The 21,767-nt window shown below is 40.6% G+C and overlaps 1 protein-coding gene across 2 annotated transcripts in view; it reads left to right on the top strand.

Moving 5' to 3' along the window:
* The window catches only part of GSK3B (glycogen synthase kinase 3 beta), a 127,833-nt gene that overhangs the window by 23,302 nt on the left and 82,764 nt on the right, over positions 1-21,767 (top strand). For both annotated transcript variants that reach the window (XM_080919632.1, XM_080919631.1), the window contains exon 2: positions 20,071-20,264. In XM_080919632.1, coding sequence (XP_080775758.1) covers positions 20,071-20,264 — 194 coding nt within the window. The remainder of the gene's footprint in view (positions 1-20,070; positions 20,265-21,767) is intronic.

Raw genomic sequence — 21,767 nt, 5'->3', positions numbered from 1 at the left:
CTTATGAATCTGTTCTATCCTTTATATTTCTTACTTAAAAACCTGCAGTTCCTGGCCTGTTTTTCTACTTTCTTGCTAACACCTATCACTTCACCTATACAATTGTTGTGTCTACTGCCTGCTTTTGCCACCCACCCCCAACTCCCTTTTGCTTTTTCAAGACAGGCTTTCTCTGTGTAGCACTGGCTATCCCGGAACTCACTCTATAGACCAGGCTGGTCTTAAACTCGGAGATCTGCCTGCTTCTGCCTCCCAAGTAAGTGCTGGGATTAAAGGCATGCACCACCACCTGGCTTTTAAGATGCAGAATTTTGATTTTGATTACATTTTTCAAGTGAACGGTAAGCACTTGGTATTGGTAGATTGGTTGCTGTTTGGTGGTAGAGAAGGAGTTTCAGTGTTTACAGGTTAGGGTTCATTGCGTTTTAGGACGGCTGTTTCTAATTTGGTGATGGAGCGGAATCGTAGGCCACTTGGAGTTTCAGAGCCTTGTTCTTTGGCATATGGTAGCTTATTAAATAGTCAAAGGATAGAAAGAGGTCAGGTAGCTAGAAAGCCAAAGAAAGAGTATATTGCAGAAAACCCGGCTTGCTGAGAGTTGTATTTAACAGGTAGTCCTCCTTTAACCCCTACAGCATTTCTCTGAGGTGGGCACTATTGCCAGTGGCTTAAAGAAGGAGGGGGTTCATTGAGCTACATAATAGGTGGTGTTTTAGTGAGGGGATGCAATTACAGTTTCAAACTTTCTTATTCTCACTAAAATTTACAGTGTATTCCAGGAAGTAGAAGGTGGGGAAGTGAGGTGGGCAAAGCTGCTGCTGGATAGGCTGTTGTGCTGTCGTTTGTTGAACTTCACTTAGCACTGAAGTGTGTGAGGGTTTTCTGGTTAAGGGTAATGAGACTTATTATTGGATTAGGGACTTTAAGGAACCCGACATTTATCATCCAGTGTTTAAGGTCAGCTACGCCAGGTGCACTGTTGGACTCCTAAATGTTTAAAGTTCACAGCTGTTAAGCACTGCGTTTTAAACCAGGCTTTGCTTACTGGGGTTCATCAATGCAGAGTTCTACCCATAGATTGGTTTGGGATTCTAGCCTTAAACACTTAACTCTAACTTTGGACCAAATTTTTACGAAAACTTTGTCTTCATAATAATGAAAAATAGTGCACACCCCATAGAAACGCTGTAGAGGTTAAATATGTAATGCACAGAAAACAGTTTGGTATTAGCATCGAGAGTATACTCAGTGTTGTTAGTTGATGATTATTTTTTCATCTTCAGATTTTTGGCTCTTAAAGCATACTGTTTCTGGAGTCTTGGTCAGAAGGGTGTTGCATATCTGAACTGTAATTCAGGGGCTTGTGCATTTGAAAAAGGAAGAATGCAGTCAGGTGACAGACGGTCTAGGTGGGCAGGGAGAATCTGTAGCAAGTAAGTTCGTGTTGGTTGGTTGTTAGTTTCTTAGGCTCATTGGTAACAGTATTTTCTAAAGGGATCCGGTAATCTCTTTCTTTCTAATTGAACAATATAAAGTATTTAAAAATAGGGGGAGGTGAAGAAATGCTGTAGGAGGCGTTTACTTCCTGATAGGAGCTGTGCCTGGAGGCTTGTGAACTAGCTATTTTAAGACAGGAACTTCCTGTTACCTGATGGGGTCATGAATATTGCAGGTTCAGTATCAACTACTGGTAACCTGTAATTCAGGCTCGGAGTGCCACTTAGAAGACAGGGAAGTTAGGGTTTGTGTCACGGTCTGAGGAAGCATGTGTTTACCTTTATGTATGAGACCTGTGCTCTTAAGAACCAGAGAGAGAACCAAGAGCCTGGTCATTCTTCCTCCCATCTGTAGGATGTTGTGTTTTGTTTAAAGATGTAGAGAATCTGCTTTTTGATAAGAAAAACATTAGTGGATGGAAACTTGTGTTTTGTGGGTCGCCTCTATTTGAAGTTCTGTAACACCTGTCTCTATTACTAGATAAAGGCAAGGAACACTGGCCTTTAAAAATAGTAAACTGTTCTTTCTGAGAATTTCTTGGGATGTGTTAATGATGTTTAATTCTTAAACATCAATATTGCTAAACCCACATGAAAATTAAAAAAAAATTAATGGTATGGTACTCCCCCCATTATGTCCCCCAACCATTTTTAAAAAGACTGTTCTAGAATTCACTTTGTAAACCAGGCTGGCCTTGAACTCAGAGATTCGTCTTCTCGGCCTCCCAAATGCTGGGGTTAAAGGCTTGTGCCAACACTGCCTGGCCAGGTTTCACTTGTATTGATAACTGGTTTAGTTAAAAAGGAAACAAAGAAAAGAAAAAAAAAGATTGTGTTATTAAATTCAGCACAGTAAGAGTTTTATTTCCTCTTCTAAAAATGTTTCCTATATCTGTGTTTGAAGTAATACCAGGTGACTCATAGATGCCCTGGTTCTTGCCTTACAAACAAAATCCTTTTCAGCAATAGGCACAGCTCACTGACATGTTTTACAGTGCCGGGTCAGCAACTGGACCATTGCAGTGGTGCCGTTTCCCTAAAAGGGAACAGACGAGATACCAGCTCTGCAGATTGTTCAACTAACATTACATACTTCTCAGTGGGGGAAACTATTATGATTTAGTATTTTTGATCGTTTCACATTAAGAAGTAAGGGTTGGAGAGATGACTCTGCATTTAGTCATAGCAGGTAGCACTGGCTGCTTTCCAGAGGACTGAGTTTTGTTTCTCAGCACCCTGGAAGCTAGCATTTGCCTATTGTTCCAGTCTCAGGGGATTTGATGTTGTCATCTGCTTCTTCAGACACCTGTCACATCCATATGGTACATAGACATACATGTGGGCAAAACACCCATACATATAAAAACAAATAAATAAATGAAAAATTGTGCTGTTCTGGTTTAGTGCTTTTGAAACCCAGTAGTCACAGCAAGACATGGAAACTTGAGTAACTCTGCTGTAGACTCCTGTTATTTAAACTGAAGCAACAAACCAACCGTCCCAGACTTGTGTTTTGGTGAGTGGTAAAAATAATTATGATAATTATAATGCTGGAGTAGTTAAAGAGTGTAGAACCCAGTGTCTATCTAGGTCAGGTGGCTCACAACAGCCTGTACCTGTGGCTGCAGAGGGAAGGAGGGATCCAGGGTCTCTGGCCTGTGAGAGCACTTCCACACTTCCACACGTACAGTTCCTCGTATACGTATAATTACAAAAGAAAACAAGCCCTAGAAAGTTTACTGTTAAAAATTGATGTAGAAAGAAACCATGCTATAGAAATTTGCTTTTATATGTTTTTAAAGATTTATTTGTTTTATTAATATGAGTACACTATAGCTGTCTTCAGACACACCAGAAGAAGACATTAGATCCCATTATAGATGGTTGTGAACCACCATGTGGTTGCTGGGAATTGAATTCGGGACCCCTGGAAGAACAGTACAGTGCTCCTAACTGCTGAGCTATTGCTCCAGCCTGCTTTTACATTTTTAATGGTTTTAAGCTTTTATAGTTTTGGGAAACCAGAGAGAATTCTGATGCTTGTCTTTTATTGTAAGTTAACTGTTAAATGAAAAAAAATCAGTCTGAAACTTGGCTTTAGGCATTCACCATTCTTAAGTATTTGATTGTCTGGGTTCTGTTGCTGTGGACCACACAAAGCTGAATGGTTCCCCATATGGCGTGGTCGCTTGGCTGGTAAACTGAGGGCAGCTGAGCTGGGTGACCTCACTCAAATATCTAGTGATTGGCTGTGTGTTTCCCAGATGGCAGGACGTGTAATCCATGGCTTCTTATCTGTTCTGTTTGGCTTGGACTTGTGTTCAGCATAGCTGAACAGATTCCCAGGAGAGAAGAATGTGAACATGCAGGGAGTGGTTCTGCTGGTCTAGCGTCAGAACTGGTGCAGCACACATTTCTGCTCTCTTGACCAAATCCAGCCTAGAAAGACGCATGAGGCATGCAGGGACAGTTGGGAAGATTTTAGAATTAATCTCCTGCATTTAATGTAGCGCTTTTTATAAATACTTATACAACATATATATTTAAAAATCTTTGTTAATGATAAAACACATCTACCGAATAGCCCTTTTAAAACTTCATAGTACAAATTCTAGGGTCCCTAATTAAATACCTCTCATTAGTAGAGGTGATAGAAGAGATAATTGAGTTCTTTTGGACTCATGACATCTGGGAAAGTGATGCCTAAAGTCAGTCAGTTGGATAAATCCTGTTTCATCCTATGTATATAATACCTTTTTGAAGTTTCAAAAGATTTTCAGTACCCCACAAGGACCTATTACACAGCCAGTCTCTGTTGCTTCCTCCCTCTAACCTGGTAACCAGTCTTTTAGAGTCCTCAGTTGGTCTGGTGTGTCTGTGTGTGCACACATTCGTGGAAGTGTGTGGAGGCTAGAGGTTGATTTCAGCTGTCTTACTCACTGTTTTCCACCTTAGTTTTTGAGGACAAGACCTCTCACTGACCCTGGAAATCATCAAGTGGGCTAGACTGGCTGACCAGCAAGCCCCAGGGATCCTGTGTCTTTCTCCTTGGGTCTGGGATTACAGGGACACATCCGTGCCCAGCTTTTTGGTGGGAGTGGGGCGTCCAAACCCAGGCTCTCCTTGCTTGTGTGCCAGAATCTATTGATTCTTTGCCACCCCCATCGTTTGCATTTTAATCACTAGGCCAATTGGTTAATGTTCCTTCCCAGAGGATTCTAAATTGACTAGACTTCATCAGTATGGCTCACTAAAAGTCATCCCTGCAAGATTCTGTCAGTTTGTTGTCACGGTTTCCCAGTCTTCCCTGCAGACTCTTCCTCCCCATCCTTCCCACTCCGGGGCTTAGATTTTTTATATTAGCCTTTTGTTGTTCCTACATTCCTCCTTGGCTGGCCTTTGCTGCTTCTGTGGCCAAATTTAGACCCAAGACTCCAATCTCTTCAGAATTCTAGGCCTGTGTGAATTATTCTAAATGTTCTGTAACCACCTGATATTCAAACCATCGAAACAGAAACTTCTTACTCTCTGTCCTTGAACCAAGGTAAGACGCCTCCTCTTGAGTGAACAGTACTGTTAATTCTTAGGCTTCCTTGGCTGTAGCCCTCGAGTCAGTGTTGTCCTCTGCCTACCTAGTTTATCACCGTCAGTCATTCTGCAGCTCTACCCTTGAATCAAGAATTACTGGCCTGCTTTAACTTCTAGTTTGGGATGTTAACACCCTTTGCTTAGACCAGTGTTGTGCAAACTGTAGATTTAAGTTTGAATATGGATAGTTAGTAACTGTGAGGATCAAGCTGTAATTAAATACTGCCTTACTCATTAATTGGTATGTTCATTACAAATACCCAATGATCTCCAGAACCTTTTCTTCTCGGCCCTTTAAAAAACAGCTTTCTCTACTGTTGGACTACTACTAGTTTTCTGTTTCTAGCTTTGTCTGCCTTTCTTTTCTTTCCAGGTAAAGATCTAGAAGTCTGAGCATACAACCTCTTGTGTGCTTGTAATGTCATTCCCTACAGAGTAAAATTGAAGACTTTTATCATGGTATAAGATCCCCATCTGCCTATCTGGGTTTGTTTTTGTTCAGATAGGGTCCTGTGATTTTTACCTTTTCTGGGCAGTTGTTAGAGTTAGGATGTGATGTCTGTCTGTCTCTGTCTCTCTGTGTGTGTCTCTCTCTTGTGCGTGTGCGCGCTCACACACACACACAGACACCATGTGTTGAATACTTGGTTGGTCCTCTGGGCAGTTGTTACAGTTAGGATGTGGTGTCTGTCTGTCTGTCTGTCTCTCTCTCTCTCTCTCACACACACACACACACACACACACACACACACACACACACACCTACCTCGTGTTGAACACTTGGTCTTCTGGGCAGTTGTTACAGTTAGGATGTGGTATCACACAAACACACACACACACACACACACACACACACACACACACCTGCCATACTTCATGAGAATGCAGAGTAAACTATTAGGAGGTGGGTCTTAGTTGAAGCTGGGCTCTGAACTGTATATCTAGTCTCCAGACCTCTCCTCTCTGTTTTTGCCTCTGTCTGCCATGAGTTGTGCAGCTTTTCTTCACCACATTCTTGCTGCCCTGATGTTCTGTTCCACCATGATATAGAAACACTATAGACTACAAGAGTGAGCCCAAAGCTTCCTTTACCAACATTTTGTCACAGTGACAACAGCTAGTGGATCTTCTTACATTCTCCATTGTGTGTGTCCACCTGGAGCAGAAATGGACTGCTGCTGGTGTCTCTTCTGTTCTTTGCTCTTTCTTACTTCTTAGCTCTGTGATTGTTCTGTTAGCTAAAGAATAGTTGAGAACTGGGAGTGTGAAAATGGCCCTTTGGAAAGGAACTTCTGTTTCAGGGTTTTATTGCTGTGAACAGACACCATGACGAAGGCAAGTCTTATAAATGACAACATTGAATTGGGGTTCGCTTACAGGTTCAGTGGTTCAGTTCATTTTCATCAAGGTGGAGCAGGGGCGCATGGTTCAGGAGGAGCTGAGAGCTTTACATCTTCATCCAGAGGAAGCCAGGAACAGACTGCTTGCAAAACACTCAACACTGGACTTGACGGCTGGAGAGCAGTGGTGTTTCTCCTGACTCTGAGGCTGAAAATCCTTAGTCCTAGATTTGGTTCTTTGACCTTCTTGTTTCGAGGGTAGATGGCTTCTCACTGTACTCTCTCATGGCAGAGAGAGAGAGAGAGAGATCTCATGACTTCATCTAAATTTAATTACCCACTGGTGGCCCTACAGCCTGACATCAGCCTGTTGTGACTTAGAGCTTCAACCTATGAATTGTTCGCGGAGCTCAATTACTTAGTCAGGAATGATATTCACATCAAGTTCCTGCAACTCAGGATGGTACTTTGCCTGTGAAATGAGTTTTTGTAGATTGCAGTTCATTTAAGAATCTTGAAATAAGGCCATCTTAGATGATCCATTGGGATGGAGATCCTTAGGAAAGAGAGCAGACAGATCTAACCAGGGAGGCAGAGTGGACTGAGAGCTGTTTGGGCACCAGACAGGTTCTGTTCTCAGCTAGTTCTCAGGGCTTCTGAGAGTCAAAGCCTTCCTGGTGTTGCAAGTTTGAATTTCTGGTTCCCACCACTGAGAGAGAATTACCTTTGTTTTTTGTAAGCCATCCAGCTGGTGGCAATTTGTTACTGTAGCAAAAACAAAACAAAGAAACACCAAAAAAAAAAAAAAAAAAAAGAAAGAAAGAAAGAAAAAAGGAAAAAAAAGTCTAATGCAGAGACTAAAAATGATTTCCTGTTTTTACATGTTATTTTATCACGTTTATCTTGGATTCTTGCTTCACTTCATGTTCTTATGTTCTCCTGTAGCATCAAAATCTACAGGGATTTTTTTTTCTACTTGTATTTTCTTCCATCTGTAGGTTTTTGTTTGTTTAAACACAGAGTCTCACCACATAACCAGAGCTAGCATTGAACAGCCAAGGAGTCAGAACAGAACAGGTGCGCCCACCATTCCCTGAGGTCAGTTACAGTTTTTAGTTTGATGCTCACATCTCTTTTTTTCCTGTAGTATGTTTGTGTCTTAAACAAACAACCCCCCACTCCCAGACTTTCTACATGATTTGAACTGAGCTGTTTTTCCCCATGCCTTTAGTTGTCAGTGACTTCTTCCTGGTTCCTTAGTTCCTTATTCCGGGTCTTTGTCCTTTATGAATATGGCTTGTTTTAATTGACTCTTGTGTACCTCAGGTATCCTAGTGAGGTAAAGGAAAGTCTTCAGAGTGGCCTCAGTGACAGGGGTATGTTCTTTGTTGCTTTTGTTTCCTCCCTGGGTGTAATCAGTAACCTGGAAAGCTGCTGCTGTTACAGATCTGACTGGGGCCTTGGGGTGGGTGGAGAGAAGTGAAATGTGGGAAGCTTTGCTGGTCTTCTTTCCTTCCTCACTTAAGTGTCACAGACATGCCGGAGGAACGGCCTGGTGGCACAAATGGGTTTTACTTTCTCAGCCTGGGTGGTTTTTAAAAATTAAAACAGCATATGTGTTTTGATTTCACTCACTATGATTGTTTTCTAAATGTAGCTTAGTAAACTGTCTGATTTTTACAAATGATTTGTTTAATTAGGAGCTTTTCACTTCTCATCAACTTTAAGTCCAATTGAAATATCTGGTTGGAGATGATAAAAATATCTGAAAAGGGAAGAATTAGAGACATTTGGGCCATCCAAGGATGGAATTGTTTCCTACCTTTGTGTGTCTCTCAGTTTCAGTCAACAATGTGGGAGGTGCTTTGGAAGGCTGATCACTAGCAAGATTGACCCCAGCAAGGTCAGCACATTTCTCAGACCAGTGAGTGTAGGGCTGTGTCTTTTTTTTCTTTACTAAGAACCCAGGGAGCATTGTTTCTAATGCAGCTTCATGAGGAGAGACACAAAGTGGCTGAGCTCTGTGAACTGACAGTTTTCTCCTCTTGCTGCCTGGATCAGTAGACTGTGGTAGACATACATAAGCATCATTTAGGCATTTAATGTGTAAGTTTCTGATCTATCAAAAAGATTAGGATATTTGGGGAAATAGTTAGGAAAGGTGATTTTATTTATGTATGATGTCTCTTGAAGACATAAAGTTAATGGCCATGCTCATATCTGGTTACGTTTCATAGTTACATAGGTTCCTATGAAGCTATTAAGTAGTACTCTTACCTTTATTGAAATTTTAAAATTTCAGCTTTTGTATCTTAGGTGTATTTTCCTAGGTTGTTCTATAAAGGACTGAGCGATGATTACTCTACATATTCGTGTATCAAAAAAGAAGTGAAGTCCTGTGTTTTCTTCTAACACCTGTGGTTAAGCTTGGTTTTAGATCTTGGGGTTTAGAATGAAATCTGTAGGGAGAAGAAAGGAAGACTCCCTCCCAATCCCCCAGTAACTGAGATTTGAAAGAACAGTGTAAGATAGAATACCCTGAGGTGTGTTTAAAAAATTTGTCTGGGATTGATTTCACTGATATGAAAATATTGCAAGCTTTTGGGAAAAGGGCAGGCAGTTTTTCTGTGAATGGTCACAGATGTAAGAATGCAGCAGTGTTAGTGTCAGACTGGCAGTCCCTGAGCTGCTCAGTAACTGCTGCTGAAGGTCTGAAGTCTCTTCAGATGAGAAGTGGGGGACAGTGAACCTCTTCGCCATTTTTATTTGAATAATCTGAAATCAAAGATACTGAAGTAGTTTGTAAACTAAATGCATTTTTATTAATATCTATTTTAAAGCAAGTTTGTACTTTTGGATTTATAAAAATTATAGTATATTTACGTCAAAACTGTTGGGTGAGCTAGTGAGATCTGTTCTTCATACTTCTCTTTGCTTATAGAAAATCATGCTCCCCTTTTTTCCATTTCTGATTTTTCTGGTCTTGCAAGAGCAACAGCTGGTAATAATAGGCAGTTGATTATTTCTTTGTATGGTGATAAATTTTCTTAAATGTCTGCTCTCAAGTCCCCGATTTGGTTTTTTACTTAGGATACTTCTGGCTCTCCTTTGATTCATTTTAAATGAGTTATGAATCTTATCAAATAGTTTTATATCAGGCGAAATGAAGCTGTTGTATTTTAAAAGATGTTCTTACATTTTTTTTAATATTACAAGATGTGAAGACTTTACTGAAGATGTTTGCTTCTATTGGATTGAGTTTTCTTGGATTTATTTTGGAATATGCACACCTCAGTTTACTTTCACCTTTAGGTGCATTGAACAGTGTACAGAACTTGTGGATTGGATGAGTTTAGTTTCTGTTCTTACTATGTATCCAGCTAGTTTCTGAGTTTAACCCCCTTCTCACTGGTTTTGAATCTTTTTTGTCTCCCTTTTATAATTATGGTTGGCTTATGGTAGATGTATATGAAACACACTTTGTAAACTATGAAGTGCTCCGTAAACATCGTTTGTGCTGGTGTGTGACAACCTTGATTGGTTGTAGGGAAGATTTTCAGACAGTTTAGTTGTGCATTTGCCACCTCTTTTGAAGTCTGGTTTATTTATTTGAGTCACATTCAGTTCTGTGTAGTTTCTAAAGGATCTTGGCAGCTGCAGATTTAAAAAAAAGTATATGAGCAGTTACTTTACATTCTGCTGTGTGTGCAGGTGTGAAATGGGGTCATTTCTAGAAAGACTGGTGAACATGATCGTTGCCTTTGATTAATGAAGTTTAGTTGTTAAGTAGTGATTAGTAAAACATGGGTCCACCTTGAGTAAATAGGGGTCCTAGAGAATACAGACCCTGTGTCAGATACTTCTCGGCAAGTTTTAGATTAATAATTTTATACTATAAGATATGCAAAAATGAACTTAAACCTGTGTGATGTGCTATGGGAAAGAAGCATGAACATCTTTGGTGATGTTTCAGAGGAAAGCAGAATTGGGTGAGCTGCTCTAGTGTGTCACTGGGCTGACAGAAGGTAGCTGAGTGTGAGTCTTAACAGGCCTGATCCACTGTGAGACCTTCAGTGTTCATTCTGATGCTTCACTCAGGATGGGCTAGAACTAGATCACCAGTTTTGTAAGACCATTTTTCTGGCTTCAGAATCTTACTGTAAGTACTTATAATGAATTCTTTCCTTTTGTGTAAGGTGTATTACTACATTGATAATCTGGAAAATTAGCTTTTTTAAAGGAAAACGTACTGTCTGTCTACCTTTGTTTCTCAAGTGTGCAGTTTGGTAAGCACATCAAAAATTTAAATATCCAAGTTCTAAAGTCAAAGCAGCTTGGGCATACCATTCGTATCTTTCAGATATCAGATAGTTGTTTTTAAAATCTATGTTGTAATTATTTCAAGTGTGGAGTTAGGTCAAGTGAAATATTTATTTTCAGTTTGGTTTGGTTCTCTTCTAGTTCATGGAAGCTAGAAAACAAATATGTGCTTGATTGTATGATTTTTAGTAAAGTAGTATTTTTAAGTTGTATTAAATTAGTGCAGTTCGTTTTTATTTTGACGTTATTGCTTGGTTTAAAGTACAATTGTACTTAAGAGAAGATAGAAGTGTGTTAATTAAAATTAGTTCAAAACAAGTATAGCTATTTCCAAGTAAAATTTTAGGTAGCTAGTAGATTCTGTTACCAGACTTTTCTGTGAAGGATTTGAAGTTTTAGTTTTGCTGAACACAGGTTTTGGACCTGGACAATGATGAGTCCTCTTAATAGCAAAGCCCATAGCACATTGTTGGAGAGAGAGCAACTGTTCTGGACTCTGGTAAACCCACATGTGCGAATACTGCCTATTTTCAGTAAGTCCTGAATCATATTCTGCGGTCTGTAAAGGTGCTTATGTGCTTTAACCCCAGGATTTGGGTCCAGTCAGGGGCAAGCATGGGAAAAAGTGACTGCAGTGTCCATGTGGCCCTCAAAGTGACAGCACTGCTGTTGGAACAGCCTCTGTTAATCCTGAGACAAACATTTGCTGAGCACTCTGAGCATTGTGCTAAATCCTGTGCTAATAGTAAGAAGGAGGGAAATGATCAAGATAACCTCTGTTTTCTTAAAGAGCTCTTAGCTAAGCTAGGGGCCAGTACGTTTACTAAGTATAGAACACTGTAATAAGCACTGCAGTAGGTCACAGTCAGAGGCAAAAGAGCACAGCCGACAGAGGATATTGGTTTTCTGCTCAGATCACCCAGTATATAGTGTGCTATTAAAAAAGCCAAGTGGTTAGCATTCCTCAGGAGAATCCTCCGAAGTGGCACCCTTCTGTATTACAGATACACAGCAGGAGATTGGATGCTTCAAAACATGGGGTTAGTTACCTGTCAACTAGATGCAGTCCTCTGGCTTTACTTGGAAAGTGGGCAGGCAAGGAGATTCTCTTCCAGTACTGATCTTGACCCCCTCCCCGCTTTCTTCTACTTTTTCTTTTTGGTGTCTTAGTGTTTGATAACAGTGGCAATTTTGGATCCTCAAAGCGAGGACCCCCACACTCCATCCTAAGAAAGGCGACACCCCACATCACTCACGAGAAGCAGTCTTGATGCAAACCGCAAGAGGATTTTTATTCCAAGCGCGCTGGGGCCCACAGTTGTACACCACGCAGGGGTAGAGGACTGCATCGGGACAGCTTTTAGAGGGTTCACAAGGCCTGTGAATCACAAGCCAATCATTTTAAAATATCTAAGCCCGTGCTTAATGGACCAATCATGTTTAAGTATCTAAGCCCACGCTCCATGGACCAATCAGTTCCCTAGTCTCGGAGGTCTGTATTTGCGTGGTCTCCTGGGTGTGGGTGACAATGGCAATCTGGATAAGTCATTAGGGCGGGGTGGGGGGTTCTATGGTGCAAGCAGTTTGCAGAAGCCAGATAAGTGGTTAAGTCAGCTTATCTCCTGTTAACTAGGCCCAGCTCTAGTATTCAAGGGCCTGTCCTACACCCTTTTACCCAGTTTTATACGGAAAGCAGGCTCCTTTAACTTGGGGTCCTTGGAGGGGTTAAGGCTATATTTTTTTATCCTTTCAGCAACAGGCAAGCATAACAATAGTGTTATACTGCCTGGTTTGTGTGTCAGCTTGACACAAACTGGAGTTACCACAGAGAAAAGAGCTTCAGTTGAGGAAATGCTTCTATGAGATCCAGCTGTAAGGCATTTTCTCAACTAGTGATTAAGTTGCAGGGTGGTGGTGGGGCAGCCCATTGTGGTTGATGCCATCCCTGGGCTGGTAGTCTTGGGTTCTATAACAAAGTAAGCCGAGCAAGCCAGGGGAAGCAATCCAATAAGCAGCATCCCTCCATGGCCTCTGCATCAGCTTCTGCCTCCAAGTTCCTGCCCTGTGTGAGTTGAAGTCCTGATGAACGGCAATGTGGAAGTGTAAATCGAATAAAAAACCCTTTTCTCCCCAATTTGCTTCTTGGTCATGATGTTTTATGCAGGTATACAAACCCTGACTAAGATAAGTGGATAGTACCTTTTTGTTTTGTAGCTCCTGTGTAGACCTATTTACCGGAACAGTTTTGGATCCTTAAGAATTGTTATGGTTCCTTAAGAATTCCCCAGCCATTCCTGGCAGTTGGCCTTGCCTCTTCCATACCTAAGTTTTGGGTTTCTCAGTTCTTCACAGCAGCAACTGTTACAGCTTTGTTGCTGCTGTGGCTGCCACTACTGGGGAGGTAACACTCCCCACTCCCCACCCCCCAACCCCCAACCCCAGTTCCTGTTGGCCTTAACCTGTTTCATAGCCTTCTGTAACTAAGGGCACCTGGCCACTTGAGCTCACTGGAAGCTCTGCTGGTCCACTGCTTAGGTCACCCTCTACTGTCTGATCATTGCTGGGCGGTTGTGTAACTCCATGCCTCTGCTGCTTGTCAAGGCAGGTGCAGAATTCCCCTGGTTTGCAGTTCAGCTAGTAGATGCGCAGCCTCTGTGGCTGTACTGCTGCATCTGTTGTTGCCCTACTCTGTGGCCTCTTCATGCCACCAGTTCATTCTGCTCCACTAGAAGCAGGCAAGAAAAGCCCACTTGGAAAATCTTTTTATTGAGCCTAATGTCTCAGCACTAGGGGAGGCAACACAGAAGTGTTAGTTAGTTGGCTCAAAAAAGTGATCCTCTTTCATACAAATGAGGGTTTATGGCAGTTATGTTATTGTCCTTTTTTGGGTACGTCACAGCAGTCCTGCTAGGCCACCAGTGAAAGTGAATTCCCTGTCTGACCTAGGTGGTAATGACAGCAGGGTCTCGGGGCTTCGTGAACTTTTTCTTCTCATGGCCCCTTTTTTGTTTGAAACAAATCTATGCAATAGCAGGTGTATCATATCTAAAGTAGGTGTTCAGTGCTAGCAGGATTGCCGAGTGGGTAAGGACACTCACTGTACAAACCTTATGATGTAAGTTCATCCCCTGGGTCCCCAAGTGGTGGGAGAGGAACCACTCCCAAAAGCCCGAGTGCACATAGTGACTTATAAAACAAATATTCATAGTTCAGTGTACATTTACTGCTAATAAGTCAAATATATTTCAGAAAATTTATTATAGGTATAATTTTCCCATTTCCTAAAGACAGAATCAAGCTTGTGTACTAATGATGTAGAAGTTTATTTTTACATAAATAATTAAATCGGTAAGTATTTGATACTACATGATATAGAGTATGTGATATGTGAGGTTCAGAGTCTTCATAGTTGATGAATATATTGCTTATGCCGAGAATACTGCTTTGCATTGATACATAGTATATCGTGCTGGAAATGTGTTGACATCGTGTTAACAACTTGACAGATTAGCATTATCTGAGAGGTGAACCTTTGGGTAAGTCGGTGGGGATTCTGTTAAGTGAGGTGAGCCAACCCACCCACCTCAGGTAACCTCATTCCCCAAATGTGGAATCCTAGAACACGTGCCTGGGCCCGAGCCCACAGGCATGTCTCTGCTCAGGCTCCTGCGGTGACTCTTCTGTTAGGGTAGACCGGAACCTCTACAATTTGCATACAATTGTTCTGAATCATATCTTTCTAAAATCCTCTGGTTTTAAGATTGCAGTTTTGGAAAAAAGTATGTATTTACTTCATTATATATATATATGTGTGTATATATATATATATATATATTACTGTTTTTCCTGCATTTATGGATGTCATAACATATTTAGAGTGTGGGTGTTGGATCCCTTGGAACTGGAGTTAAAGTTGGTAAACTAAAAGTCTACCATGTGGGTTCTGTGACTTAAATCCTGTTCCTTGGAAAGAGCAACAATAGCTCTAAACTGCTGAGATATCTCTCCAGTTTCAATAGCAATTTTTAAAATAAAACATAATATATTTATATTCTAATATAATATAATTTGGAGATATATAATTTGTTACTCGTCAAGTGATGATGGTAGAAAAATATGAAACGTCTTTGCTTTCTCTAAACCATTATCTGTAAGAGCAAAGAGCATGTATTTCTATGTGTAGCCAATACTGAATGTAGTTCATAATGTCCAGTAGCAAACCTGAAGCAGGGTATTTCAGCGGCATCTGGGTTGGTAGTGTGTTGTGGCAGCATGTTCATCAGCATAGAGTGCTCCTGCCGTGGGGTTAGAGCTGGCGCTGCATGTGGTAAGTGAGCACGGTGCAGCTCCGTGAGCCCTTCCAGAACCCAGATTCAGCTCAGTCTTTTTGCTCAGTTTACCCTAATGCTTTACGTAGGATTAGGTGGAGTTGAAGAAAATTTTAATGAGGGCTTTACGTAGAAATTGCCCTGGAATAACCTGGCACCCATTAGATTGACTGCTTTATCTGATTTTCTGGTATTCCTGTTTTCTTCCTCAGCTTCATGTGCCCCAGCATCCATGAACAATGACACTGTGGTGTAGAAAGTCCCCAAAGTTGAACTTTACTGTGAGATTTTAGGATTTGTCTCGTTCTGAATCTGTAGTTCTTGACTTTTCTTTGTGACTTTTATGTTATTTATATGTTATTTCTTTATATGTATTTAAGCAAGTTGTTTTCTTTGGGAGAGCATCTTGCTTTAATAGTTATTCTTTAGGCAGTTAAGATAGAACTGATTTTTTTTTTAACCTGAAAATTGACAGCGGCCGATGTTTCCTTTTCTGACAACCATAATCTTAGTTGAAAATTACTGTTATTTCCCTTCGTGATTAAGAAGTGATAGGTAGTGTTATTCTCCACACAGTGCTGCTCTTGTGTAGGGAGCGTGGAAGCTTGGCAGTGCGTGACGGCCCACGTGGCATGCTGTACTCCTGCTTGTGTTTGTTGTACAAGGAGAGCGAAGTCTTGAGGCGGAGGGAGAGTTTACAGGTGGAGTTGTTGCCGACCCACCGACCTCTTCAGGACACTGGAGCAGCAGGTGGACAGTTTCAGGCCCATTCTCATGGGTGTGGGACATGGTAACCTTCCCTAAAATCCTTTTTCTCAGCTCTGAATCTTGAAAATTGTCCTCTTTAAGAGAAAGAAGGGAAGAAAGAAAGGGCTGGAGAGATGGTGCAGAGGTTAAGAGCTCTGGCTGCTCTTCCAGTGGACCCAGGTTCAATCCATAGCACTCAAATGGCAGCTTACAACTGTCTGTAACTCCAGTTCCAGGAATCTCACACAGACGTGCAGGCAAGACACCAATGCAGATGAAATTTAAAAAAATTAATTACAAGAGAAAAAAAATCAAATTACTGGCTTTGCTATAAATAAGCAAAGTATGTGTTAAGATTCATTGGTTCAGATAACTTCATATAAAATTAAACTACAGTGCTACAGTCTCTTAACTTCTTATTCTTGAGGTGGGCTTTTGAGTTCTTGGATGCTTGTTCCACAACACCACCTTTGTTTCTTATGTGTTATCGTGTGTGTGTGTGTGTGTGTGTGTGTGTGTGTGTGTGTGTGAGTGAGCACCCATCATGTGTTCCACTGTGCACGTGTGGAGGCCAGAGGACCATCTCGCTGGCTGGAATGTGGTTGTTACATTGCATAAGATCTTCCCATGATTTCCATGAGGGATTTATCATGATTAATATATTTTTGATTTCTCTATTGTGGTAAAAAGCAGGGAGATATACCTTTCCATTCCTGCTATAGCAGGAAATGTGTACCATGTGACTAGGTTGTAATTGTTCCAGAGTTACCGAGGTCTCTGGTCAGCAGGAGGGCTTGGAGCTGTGCTAGCTAATTGCCACTCCTCTGCTGCTCTACTAGAGAGATGGTGACAGTTTTTAAAGGCCAACTTTATTTTAATGGTTTGTGTCATATGACTAGTGTGAGAACTGTTCTGCCACATATTCTAGGAAATTTTAGTATTAGGCAGAGTGGTTTATTTCTTTTTCTAATGCGACAGATGTATTATGACTTTTAGTTTTTCATGAGGATTTTGTTTTTTTTTTTTTTTTTTTTGTATGTCAATGGTGTTCTAATGTATTACAAAGTGGTCTAACTTAGTGGTGAATACTCTTCAGTTATTTGGATGTCAAATTTTTTTTAGTATCTTATTTTACAAGACAGGGTTTCTCTGTGTAATAGCCTTGGTTGCTTGTAGACCAGGCTGGCCTTAAACTCAGAGATCCACCTGCCTCTGCCTCCTGAGTGTTGGGATTAAGTGTGTCACCATGCCTGGTTCATTTCTGAAGACAGACCCACACTCTTGAAGTTACACTTTAACTGAATCAATCAGAAAAGCTTGCTGATTTTGAAATAAAAGTTGTAGGATTCTTGAGTTGTTGTGGATAGCCTGAAAGCCATTACGTCTTGGGTACTCCAGACACGACCTGATGCAAGAGTTCTCTGTAGTTCCTCTAAGTGCTTAAGAGAAAATAGAACAGATCTAGTTTCTACTAAAGGATTGGTCATTGTCTGCGGCCCACACAGCTCAAAGGAGAGGGCATCATGGATCTTGGTGTGGTGGTGTAGCACTTGGGGTAAAGGCAGGTGGGTGTTTGAGTTCAAGGATCCCTGGTTTATATAAGGAGTTTGAGGCCAACCAGACCTACACAGTGAGACTCTGCTCCCCACATCCACTCTTCATCTCCCCCGTCCCCCCAAGTCTTAACTAGGCACAGATAAAGTCTACTTAGTTTTTCTACTCTACTCAGTATTTTAGCAGTTACTTTATTTCTACCTTTTCCCATTTGCCAGTCAGGATGCTAGGATAGCTAGACATTACCAAGCTTAGGACTTGGCAGTGGAAAAAGGGCAAAATCCCAGGGTTTGTTGGTTGTCCTCAGTAGTGTGTACTCCGTGTCCTGAAACAGAAGGGAGGCTGGGAGTTCAGCCTGTGGAGGCATACGGTGGAGGTCATCCTGGAAGCTGGTGTGCTCAGCATGGTTTACAGGAACCAGTTCAAAACTGTGGTTCCTGTTTTCTGTGTTGAAATGTCTTCGTGTAGTAGAAAGGCATACTTTTTCTTTGTACTGTGGAACCCAGCAGCCATTCATACAAGTTATCTGCTCTGACGTAGGAATGCTTTGTTCTGTGAATTAGATCTGAGATTTGGAAAGCAGACTTGCTTACTAGAATTACTAATTCAGAGTTCTTAACAGTGTGGCTTTAACTTTCATACTATGGAGAAAACACTTTAGGAAATCATTTCAGCTTTTTATTTTTTTTGAAACAATCGGATAGTACAATGTATTTGATACTTTATATTTTAATTTTTCTACATCTCACCGCCCTGCATCTCTTTATTTAGAGTTTAATTTTAAAAGACTGTGAATCTATCATTAAAAAAAAAAAAAAAAAGAGCTGGGTATGGTACTGAGGCAGAGACAGGTGGCTCTCTGAATTCCAGGCTGGCTTTGTATATAGAGTGATTTCCAAGATATTCAGGACGATGTAGAGAGACCCTGTCTTCAAAAGCCAAAACAAAGCAAAAGAATAAAGAAAAGAAAAAGACAAGAAAGCGAAGCTTTTCTTTTTAAGTAGTGGGGAGAAGATATAGAATTTACAGCCAATTGAAAAATTGTAATTAAACAGAATTTTGAAGATAGAACATGGTAGGCTTTAGAACACATCTGGGTTATGACTTAGTGTGCATTTAAGAGCTCTGAGGCCTGCAGTGCATGTGATGGCTTCTGCTGCTATTTGTGGCATTCAGAACATCCATAGTAGTGCTTAAACTGAGGCGTTAGACTCTTTCAACAAACGATTATGCTAATTTGAAATTTGCATCAATTAAGCAATATATTTTTAAGTGCCTTGAAACTAAAAACATGTTGCAGACTACCCACAATTATGCAGTAAATCACCTGGCTATGTTTAGAAATCACTCATAACCTTCAGTCATTGTTTCGTATCTGATATGAGGGTATCTTAAGGAAAGGTTGATCCTTAGTCACTACGTATTGGCTTTTGTCTGTGTTAAATGGACATGCATCCTGGTCATTGTATGCCACCAACATTTTAAGTATTCATTTATCAAGCAACTGGTATTTGGGGAAATGCTAAGAGTCTTTTCTTCATTAGGTTAGTATGAGTTCACTTAGCATCTTAAAAATAAAAGTCACACAGTGGAAGAAAAGTAGAGACAAAGATCGTTCAGCCGAAGACACTTGGTTTGGTGTTAGATTTGTTAGGAAAGAGAGCCGGGTCGGGGAGGTCATGATTGTCGTTTCCAGGTGATTCTAGTTTCTGGAACTTAAGTGTATTGTGAAGTCGGTTAAGAACAGTTTAAAGCCCTTGAGAACCATCTGTAGCCTAGGAGAGTTTGGAGTTCAGAGACTGGACTGCCTAGTCAGATGGGAAGTTGGTCCTGAGCTTCAAGGGCTCAATTTGGATTGCTGCTAAGGATGAGGCAACGGAAAAAGGTAAGGAAAGGTCTGTAAATGAGATGAAGCTGTGGCGGTAAGCCACACATGGGCTCAGTTCAGATTGGGGTTATTGTGCTTTGTTTTATACATTATCTCTAAAGTAAAGTTCTTTACCTCACAGACTGTATTCTCAAAGGCATTATTTATTCACACTTGTTAAAAGAGAATAAGATAAAGAAAAGCTGAAACTCAAGGCCTTATTTTCTAAAAGTCCTGAATGGTCAGGATGGAGTTTGGTTTACTTACACATTTTCTGCTATAATTATTTGTTTTTTAAGTAAATGGGCTTAGAGATGAAGTAGACAGAAGTCACAAGGGAGTCCACTTTTTGTCTTGAGCAACTTCTATTTCGTTGCATTTATTTATCTATATAGTATGTGCCCAGCGTGGCATTAGCTTTGCCTTGACTGTAGGCATAAGCCATGACAGCTGGCTTCCCGTCAGTAGTTAAAAATACTCTTGCACAGTTCCATTCACACACATTTAAATCCCGTCTCCCTCCCCGTTGTCTTCTGTTAATCACCCTTCCTCCAAACCTCTTCACAACACCAATATTGTACCATGACAGTGTATTTACATTGTAGGCACTTGTTTTCAGCAAGTGGTATTAAGTATTTAAATGAAGCAGAATAGACTTAACTAGAATGACTAAATAAATGGTGAGTTAAATTGCTTATGATTGAAAACTATCATGCTAATCTGATGAATATTTAAGTAAAGAATATATTTACTTTGTGTCTGTTGGCAGGTTTGTCTTTGGGGTATACTTCTATACAGTTCTCATTTTTGTTCTAAATCTCTTCTTGCAGGAGATAAAGATGGCAGCAAGGTAACCACAGTGGTGGCAACTCCTGGACAGGGTCCTGACAGGCCACAGGAAGTCAGTTATACAGACACTAAAGTGATTGGAAATGGATCATTTGGTGTAGTGTATCAAGCCAAACTTTGTGATTCAGGAGAACTGGTTGCCATCAAGAAAGTTCTGCAGGACAAGCGATTTAAGGTAAGACGCTGTGCTTTGTGCATCTTCTTTGATGTATAGTCTTAAAGTTCTTATTACTCTTAACTACTGAACCATATCCTTTCCCTTCCCCCTCTGTTTCCCTTCTTCCCCCATCCCCTCCCTTACTCCTCTCTACTCCTTCCCCTCCCTTCCTGTGTTACTATATAGTCCAGACTTGCCCTGAAATTCATGATCCTCCTGTGGCTCAGCCTTTTCAGGCTGATGCATTGGCTTGGATTTATTTTTCACTGATTTGTCATTTACTATACTTCCTAAATGATGAGAACCAGCAGTATGATTTGTGACTGTTTTCTGTTTTACTTTCTTGTTAAATCTCTCATCTTCAACAAACAACTGCTGGATTGGAGGTGAAATTATATGCAAGTTACCAGTGACTGTGGAGAAAAAAGTATACATAACCATTTAGCTTGCCATTCTTGTCGCCCATTGCATTGACTTAAAAATTTTATTATACATACTTATTTGTATGTGTAGGGTCGATGGGAGACATTCCTGTTGGTGAAAGTGTAGGGTTAGAGGGCACATTGTAGGACTCTGTTCTTCTGTATGACACTTGGAGACTGTCAGACCTGGAAGCAGGCACCTTTACCTGCTGAACTATCTTATCAGCTCCATGGATTTTGGTTTTTCTGTGTAACCCTTGCTGTTCTGGAACTTGCTTTGTAGATCAGGCTGCCCTTGAACTCTTCGAGATCTATTTGACTCTGCCTCCCCATTGCTGGGATTAAAACCACCCCCTGGTACTCCACTGAATCTTTAAAGATGAAATTTCATAACTTTTTAAAAAATGTAGATTGTAATAAAATTTCTAAGCTTATCTGGAGATGTTTAATAAGACTATATTAACCTTATGAGATTTTTTTTAAACTAATAATTTTATTTAGTATTTAAAGAATCTTGGGTGAGCTTTAAATATTTAATTCTGTTTATTATGGGGGCATACATGTGCTGTGGTACATGAACGAGTCAGAGGACAAGTTGTGGGAGTAGGTTCTCTCCTCCCAACTTGTGGGTCCTAAGATGGAATTTAGATAGTCACATTTCCTGGGAAGCCTCTTTATCCACCGAGCCAATTCCCCAATCCCTGGTACTCGTTTATATTCCAATCTATTAAACTTATTGTAATGGATTACCTTTTATTTTATAATTGACCATAGCAACTACAAATAATGAATTCTCATTTTTCTTTTTAAACAATTTTTTTTGTATTATCTGAATGACCAAGATGCTCACAGCAATGTTTAAATGTTGGCCACCGATCTGATGCTTGTCCTTTTTTAAGATTTGTGGCTGGGAGGTCTAAATAAGAATAATAGTACATTAGAAGAAATCTTTTTCTGTGATTTTTTTTAGCTACTGCTTAGCTAATTGAGTCTTTAGAGTTTACGGGTGTTTAAGGTATACTTTGTTACTTGGCAATCAGAAAGAGGAGTGATGTCAGTAGCATCATGCAGATCTCCTATTATTAGAGGAGGTTTTATG

Source organism: Micromys minutus (assembly GCF_963924665.1).
Source record: "Micromys minutus genome assembly, chromosome: 7".
NCBI classification, from domain to species: domain Eukaryota; kingdom Metazoa; phylum Chordata; class Mammalia; order Rodentia; family Muridae; genus Micromys; species Micromys minutus.
This window is presented reverse-complemented; position numbering and strand designations above follow the sequence as displayed.